The 8,472-nt window shown below is 35.1% G+C and overlaps 1 protein-coding gene across 3 annotated transcripts in view; it reads left to right on the top strand.

The window, feature by feature from the left end:
- Window positions 1–5,635, top strand: part of ADAM9 (ADAM metallopeptidase domain 9) — a 103,459-nt gene extending 97,824 nt beyond the window's left edge. For all 3 annotated transcript variants that reach the window (XR_002481233.1, XR_002481232.1, XM_008072349.1), the window contains 2 exons: window positions 2,024–2,091; window positions 4,239–5,635. Coding sequence is in view for 1 of the 3 variants with exons in the window: in XM_008072349.1 (XP_008070540.1) it covers window positions 2,024–2,091; window positions 4,239–4,332 (162 nt within the window). In the remaining 2 variants the exon portion in view is untranslated. The remainder of the gene's footprint in view (window positions 1–2,023; window positions 2,092–4,238) is intronic.
- The last annotated feature ends 2,837 nt before the right edge of the window (window positions 5,636–8,472 follow it).

Below are 8,472 nucleotides of genomic sequence, written 5' to 3'. Positions count from 1 at the left end.
TTTTTTTTTTTTTTTTTAAAGTGAGAAAGCAGGATTTATTGAGAGGACAGAAAAGCTCCTACAGTGGTAGGGGACCTGAAAGGGTTGCCCGTCCATTTTTCTTAACCTTTGATATTTCCAATTTTTTTGTGTATTTCACTCTGATTATATCGGATCTACCTTCTGTTCACCAAGTCTCTGCTAAACTATGTCCAATCTGCTCTTTAGCTAATTTGTTAAATATTTAATTTCACTAGTTTTATAGTGTATTTCATAGTTGTAGTTCTACTTGGCTCTATTTTACATCTGCTTGGTTATTTGTGATTGTTTTTTATAGCTTTATTATATATATTTTAGAGCTTTATTTCTTCAAACATAAAAATACCTACTTTATGTGCTTTATCTGATCATTTTAATATGTATGTTCTTGGTGGATTCCTAGGTTTGTTATTTCTGCTAACTTATGATGGCTTATTTCTTAGTGTACTTTGGGATCTTGATTGCAAACTCATATTCTTTGGATCTTTATATGTGGAAATTATTTGAGTACTGAATTATCATGGTTCCTATAGACAGTGTGTCTTTTCCTTGGCTAGATGCTTGGGTGCATGGTTAATCTTTAATGTCTTTAAACTAAAATTTTTGTTGGTGTATTGTGGGCATCACAAGTGTTGTAAAGTTGGTCTCTAAAATCCTTGTGAGGATGGATGTACAGGTATAATTTCTCCATGGAGGCTCTTTTATTTCCCTCTGTCAGCCCCAAGTCCCACATAGGCACTATCTCCTCTGGCCTTCCTTAGAGCAGGGTTTGTTTTTCTAGTTAACCCAGTGGGATAGCACCCTTCAGATGTCCAGGCTTTATAGAGGACCATATATTCAGCATTCCATGTAGCTCAGGCCACAGGTTTTTGCCTCCTGTGTTGATGTGTTACATGAAGACATTTGCTGTAGCCTGCTCAGGATGGAAAGATGTTCATAGGTCACATGCTCCATAGTCTGGACTCACATAATTTCTTGTTTTTTTTTAACCTTTAAGATATTTCTTCTCACCAATCAGCCAAGTGTTTAAAAAAACCTTTTAAATATTTTAACCAACATTTTAGGTGCTCTATACTGGGAAGCTTTTTCTAGACATTTGATCCACTTTTTGAAAGTAATGTTTTTTACCATGTGTATAGAATTTAAAGCTTAAAAGAAAACAAAATTGGAAATATAAGATTTCTGCCAATAAAACTAAAAAAAAAAGTAAAATAAAATAAATTAATAATTTTATGGAAAGTCTATAAGATGGAATAGTATGCATGGAAGATTTTATTTAAAATTCATCAACAAAGGAAATATGTTACCTTTTAACCAATGCAACTGATTTGAACCTGGCTTATAGTACTTTAGTATTACTGAATTTAAAAAATACAACCTCAAAAGAATTAAATATTTCACATTTACTGAGTGATAAGATATGTTGAATAGGCAAAATATTAAGTAAGTACAGATCTGAAGGGTCTCAAAACCCAAAACTTTGAGTACCAACATAATGCCACAGATGGGAAATTCCACACCTGTCTTCATGTGGAAGGTCACAGTCAAAAGAACTGTTTAGTTCTTACATGTGAATAAGTATAAGTAAATGATTATTTATTGGAAGCATATAAATTCAGAGTTAGGAGTGATGGTGATGCCAAATAACCACAGATAGTGACACCTTTGTTTTCTGCTGGTTCATTGTACACAAACTTTTTTTCCACGTGTACAAGATTTAAAATATTGTGTAAAATAATCTTCAGTATAAGGTGTGTGTAAAATGTAAATGAATTTCTTGTTTAGACTTGGGTCTCATCCCCCAAGATATCTCATTATGTATATGCAAATATTCCAAAATCAGAAAAAATCTGAAATCTGAAACACTTGTGGTCTTAAGCATTTCTGATAATGAATACTCACCTATAGTCTGTTCATTGATTTTTAAGCATATTAATTATTTTTATATAGAAAATATATTTATGACTACATTGTGGTAATAACCTTTTTTTTGTTTTCTTTTTAGCCTATATATGCAAACAGATTTCCAGTACCAACCTATGCAGCCAAGCAGTCTCAGCAGTTTCCATCAAGGTCTGAAGTGAACTTGCTTAGATTACTTGACCAGAATAAAATCCAAGGGTTAATGTGTAATTATTTCCCTTGTATTTTAATCTAATTTAGGACAAGGTATTTACTGCCAACAGTTTAGATAGAACATGATTTGCAGAAAAGTTTTTAAAGAACTTTGATGTAAACTTTGCCATTTTAGTGCAATATCAGAATGACATTTGATGTATTTATGAATTTATTTGAGACAGGGTCTCACTCTCTCACCCAGGCTAGAGTGCAGTGGCTGATTATGGCTCACTGCAGCCTCGACCTCCTGGGTTTAGGCAGTTCTTCTGTCTCAGTCTCCTAAGTAGCTGGGACCACAGACATGCACTACCATGCCTGGTTCATTTTTTGACTTTTTTTTTTGTAGAGACGAGGTCTTGCTGTGTTGCACAGGTTTGTCTGAACTCCTGGGCTCAAGTTATCCTTCTGCCTCAACCTCTCAAAGTGCTTGAATTTCAGGCATGAGCCACCACACCTGTCCCAAAATGAAATTTGAAAGAAGCCTGAGCAAGACAAGCAGTGGCCTTTGGTGTACATAAGATTCAGAAGGAAGGCTCTTTACTGTAACAGCAATAGGAAACCAGATGGGTTGGACCTTCCTTACCATTGAGAACAGCTAGAAAAAGCTAGACAATATCAGAGGTTTTTTTTTTCCTTTTGGTTTCAGGCTCTTACTTCTTTCGCCCAGGCTAAAGTACAACGGTGTGCTTATAGTTCACTGCAGTCTTTAACTCTTGGGCTCAAGTGATGCTCCCTCCTTAACTTCCCTAGAAACTGGAACTACAGGCATGTGCCACCATGCCCAGCTAGTTTTTAAAAATTTATTGTGGAGATGAGGTCTTGCTTTGTTGCTCAGACTGGAAAAATATTTATTTGAAGGAGAAAGTGAGGAATTGTGGGGTTAAGTTAGTAAGTCTAGAGATGATCCTAGCTTGGGGGATGCTTTCCTGTCCTTGAATATATTTGCCTGTTTTGACACCTGGAGACTATGAAGCTGAGGAGAGCTTTCAACAGACTCATAGGGTGGAGGGGACAAAAATTAGAGTCCTGCCAAGAGGAGGTTTGCTATCCCAGGCTTTGTGTTGGGACCCAGGACCAAGAGTGAACTAGATTCTCAACTGATTTCTATAATTTTTAATGTTTGGCTTGTAATAAAAAAAGCCAGTCCTACATGATATGTGACTAAAATTAAGAAGCAATAGACCATATAAACAGACTCAGAGGCTTTCCTGTTAATAAGTATCAGATATGAACTTTAAAATTACTATAATGATTATGTCATAGAGTTAATAGCAAAGATTGAGAATTTCAGCACAGAACTTTAGAAAAAAGAAGCAATGCAAATTATAGAACTAAAAAACACAACTGACAGACTCAGTGGATAGGTTTAAAATCAACAGGAAAGGAAGAAATTTATTACTACATTTTGCATCACATACAATGCATCTGACCCCATCTTACCCTCCAAAAGTCTTTCAAATTATGATTGCATTGCAGCACTGAGTGTTTTCATAAAGTGTAATAAGAGTACATTGAAATCTAACTGAGGATCAAGAGAAAAATTTATAAATTTGAGAGAGAGATTCACCAGGTGTAATGTTCTATCTAATGTGTAACTGGAGTAGAGTTATACTAGGATTAAAGGGTGTCCACAAGTTAAAGTATGAAGAATGATAGGGACAGGTCTAGAAATAATAGCAGGTGTAATTCTTAGAGTGAATCTCACATTAAGGGAGCTGGAATTTCAGCTCTACGTATGTAAACATAGAGCTAGGTTTATACTTAGCAGTAATTTGCTTCCCTTAAATTCTAGCAGCACAAGAAAGTGCTTGATCCACAGTGTCCTCATTTGTCTTTTACAGTTTAGCTTTACAATTTTATGCTCTATTCTTTTTAAAAACACATAAATTAGTACCTTTTTGATTGGAGAATAATATTAATTTAGTTATTCCATTTCAGACTCTAATTGGAGTGGAGCCCTTTAACCAATAAATATCACATTAATAATAATCTCAGAATTTAAAGCACCCTTCCTACTGAGGTTTTGTTGAGCTTGTAATTAATATAGTGTTATTTCATTCAATTTAAACATGTTGTTAACTATCTTTTTTTCCACTTCACAGGCCACCTCCCCCACAACCGAAAGTATCATCTCAGGGAAATTTAGTTCCTGCTCGTCCTGCTCCTGCACCTCCTTTATATAGTTCCCTCACTTGATTTTTTTTAACCTTCTTTTTGCAAATGTCTTCAGGGAATTGAGCTTACGTTTTTTTTTCCTGACGTTTTCTTGAAAAGCCTTTCTTCCTGTTACAACTATGAATGAGAACGAAATACCACAAAACAAACTTTACTAACAAAGAAAAACAGAAACTAAGTGTGAGAGTTGAGAAACACAAGGAAATGCAGTAAAGCCAGGGAATTTAGAATAACATTTCCATTTCCATCACTGAATAAGTCTTATTCAGTCATCTGTGAGGTTAATGCATTTAACGTGGATTATGTTATTTTGAACATGATATTGCAATGATTCTCAAGTTAACTGTACTGGTGTAAGATTTGTCATTATGTGTTTAAATGTTATTCTGAATTTTTGACCTTAGTTATCATTAATGTAGTTTCTGGTTGAACATGTAATAATCTAACTCTATGAAACTGACTATAATTAGCTGGCAATAATATCTAATATTTTTCATGTTGCATGGGTTAATAATTATCATATACTATCATATACTTGTCTGTCATTCCCTACATGAATAAGCAGATATTCTGTATTCAAAAAAATCAAAAGAACGACAAATAAGATGTCATATTATTTTGAAAGTACAAAATACACTAAAAGAATGTGTGTATTCACACACAGTTATTAGCTTCTGTTTTTATGATCTTTCAACTATATATAACTATTAGAAAATTAATTTAATATTAGAATTTCTATGATGAATCATGTTAAAGCATGGCATTCTTTTACAATAGCATTATTTTAAATAAATTATAAGCTTTAAGGTACGAGGTATTTAATAGATCTAATCAGATTTGTTGATTCATGGCTATAATAAAGCAGGAGCAATTATAATGTCTTCAATCAATTGTGCTGTTATAAAACCACTTGAGAATTTCATGAGCACTTTAAATCTGAAATCTGAATTTTCAAAGCTTGCTATTAAATAATTTAGAATGTTTACATTTACTAAGATGTGGTGGATCATGTCTCTGTTGGCACTAATATTTTCATAGGTATTAGGCTGGAGAAAAGAAGGAAGAAAAGGTTTTCTTAAATAAATACAAAAAAGTTACTGTGGTATCTGAGTTATCTCAACTGTGTTACAAATGAATTTTTACTGTGGCAGAAATGGTATGAACGTAAAATTTTAAGCACTTAAAATTTTTTCATAACCTTTCATAATAAAGTTTAATAATAGGTTTATTAACTGAATTTCATTAGTTTTTTAAAATTTTTTGGCTTGTCTATATATACATATACAAATACAACATTTACAATAAATAAAATACTTGAAATTCTTTCTTGCGTCTCCTAGTAACTTCCTAAGTAATCAACTATTTATAATCTTATTAATTTAAACGTTAGAATTTTAGATAAAATTCTGGTTAAAATTTTATAGATACTATCTCATACATTTTTCAGATTTTTGTCAAATTGTGCACATGAAATTTTGTTAGTTTTGAAGACGGCAAAAATTTTAATTCTCTGAAGATAGCATGTATTAAGAATTGGTACATACTAAATCTTGGTACACATTAAAATTTGTGAGCAATCCCAAATGAAGTTTCTTTATTTCAACTTAAACCTCTGAATGAATTCATATAAGACTAAAATGTTTGTGCCTTTCACTCAGATACCCTCAGTTTTTAGTTGTGATGCATATCATGAAATTTTATAGTTGATAATGTATTAATTATGTAACTTAACCTTTTCTTGAAATTGGATGATTCCTTGGATCTTTGACTAGCTAGAAAGTTTTCCTAGAAGACTATTGGATCTGAACTTTTTTTACTTTTATATATTTTTACATATTTTGTGTATTTTTCACTTAGTTTTGTCCTTGATTTTTTTTGGATTTCTATTGAAGTTTCTTGGTCATAGATACCACTTCAAAATTGGAAAATATTAAAGAACTTCCTTTTCATCTGCAAAAGGAATAAAAGTCAAGGATAAATTATAAGTTTGAGATTCCTGTTTGTATGTTTACAAACTGACCTTGTTCAGGTTATTACATTTCCCTTTCATGCCTGGGTCTCTAACCATAGAGTGAAGCACAATCCCGGTTTCCTAAACATGAATCAGATTTTATTAAATTTTGTAAATGTTTACTGGAACTCTACCATATTGTAGGGACTGTATTAGGTACTGTAATATATAAGTTCTGGATGGGATACGTTATTTGCCCTTTTGAAGTACATTAACTGTTATGGAGAGAGCCTTACACTCAAGTAAGCACAATACAAAGTCAGCTCTATTAAAGAAATAAACAGGAAAGGTTGAGGAATGAGAAAGAACAAAGAAATATAAAAACTAGAAAGTAATTCAGAATTCTTACTACTAAGCATTAACTCTAATTGTTCTTCTAATTGCTGTGAAGCAAAGCAGAACCAGCTTTTGGCTCAACTGCTGTCTAAAACCAGTAGTTCTCAACCTTTCTGGCATGAGGGACCAGTTTCATGGAAGACAAATTTTCCACAGACCTCGGAGTTGGGAGGTGGTTTTGGGATGATACAAGCACATTACATTTATTGTGTACTTTATTTCTATTATGAGTACATGGTAATATATAATGAAATAATTATGCAACTAACCATAATGCAGAATCAGTGGGAGCCCTGAACTTGTTTTCCTGCAACTAGATGGCCCCATCTGAGGGTGTTGGGAGACACTGGCACCTGAAGTGTGTTGCTTATGTCCACTCTACTCCGTATTCTCATTTTGGTTGCTGTTCCTGCAGAAAACCCTGCTTCACAAAGATAGGATGTTGGAAATAGAAGCAGGCTTTTCAGTGCTGACCTGACAGGAGGTGAGGCTCAGGTGGTAATGCGAGTGATGGGGAGTGGCTGTAAATAGAGATGAAGCTTCCCTCACTTGGCTACCACTCACCTCCTGCTGTGGAGCCCAGTTCCGTAACAGGCCACAGATCAGTACTGGGGGGTTTGGGAACCTCTGGCCTAAAAGCGGTGTTGGTCTGGTGTTGGTTGTTCCTATTGAGACACAAACTAGGTGTATGTTTTTGTTGCCTTGTTTTTGTACATGCTATTTGTTTTCAGGCTTAGATTGCTCTGTTGAAATTGTATGCATCCAAAAATCTCATCTCAACTATCACTTTAAATGTGTTGATTCCCCAAGTGAGCTTTTCTGTGTTCCCATGGGGTGTTTTAGTTTGTGTTCTTCCTATCTATTAGTAAAAGAGATGAGTTCATTCATGGGATTTTAAGAGACTTAAAAGGTAGGGCATATAGATAGAAATTAGGGATGAGGCTTGGAGGGAAGAGGCATTGCAGTCCAAGAGAATAAAGCAAAAGACTCAGAGTCAAAGTGGCCAAAGCATGAGGATAGGAGAAAATAGGGGTCAGGCTGGAGTCCGTATTTAGAAAACTTTTCATGCTGTAATTATGGGCAAGAATCTCCTCCCTTTCACTGCATGAATGAACGAATATTTATTGCACTGAGAAGTTTCTGAACAAGAGAATGACATTACATGAATTTTAGACAAGGGCCTGTGGAGAAACAGATTGGAGGAAAAAGGCATACCTGGTTATGAAGTCCATTTGGGCAGCACCAGTGGAAAAACAAAAATGTAGCAAGCTCTCTCCCCAAATAAAAAAATTGGCTCCCTCTTCCCTTTCTTGGAACCTTTCATGTATCGGGCTAGCTCCTTTTAAAAAAAATTTTAGAAACAACTTTAGTAACTATGAATGTATATGTGTATTTGTGTTGTGCAATTTTAAAATAAAAAAAATATTAATTACCACGGTTCCTTTTAAAAGCACCTGGGGAGCCCGGCCTTGTGGTGTGCGTCTGTTGCCCCAGGGACTCTGAAAGCATCGCCTGAACCCTCCCAGTCCAGCCTGGACAAAATAGGGAGACCTTCCCGCAGCCAATCTCGTCTTAAAAAACAAAACAATACCAACAACAACAACAGAAACACCCAGGAAGTGTCTGATGCAGAAGAACACACGATAAGTGTGCTAGGTCTTTAGTTCCATCAACACAAAGCGAAAAGTTCGTGGAGAAGGACGACCACGACAGAGGGCCCTGGGTGGCGAGATGGCCCAGATGGGCCGCAGGCCACGTGGCCGGCGCTGCGGGCCGGAGCGCAACGGCGAAGCCCAGGGGGCCCACGGCCAGCG

The sequence above is a fragment of the Carlito syrichta genome, unplaced genomic scaffold (genome assembly GCF_000164805.1).
Source record: "Carlito syrichta isolate Samal-C Ts95f unplaced genomic scaffold, Tarsius_syrichta-2.0.1 Scaffold315142, whole genome shotgun sequence".
In the NCBI taxonomy this organism is placed as follows: domain Eukaryota; kingdom Metazoa; phylum Chordata; class Mammalia; order Primates; family Tarsiidae; genus Carlito; species Carlito syrichta.
This window is presented reverse-complemented; position numbering and strand designations above follow the sequence as displayed.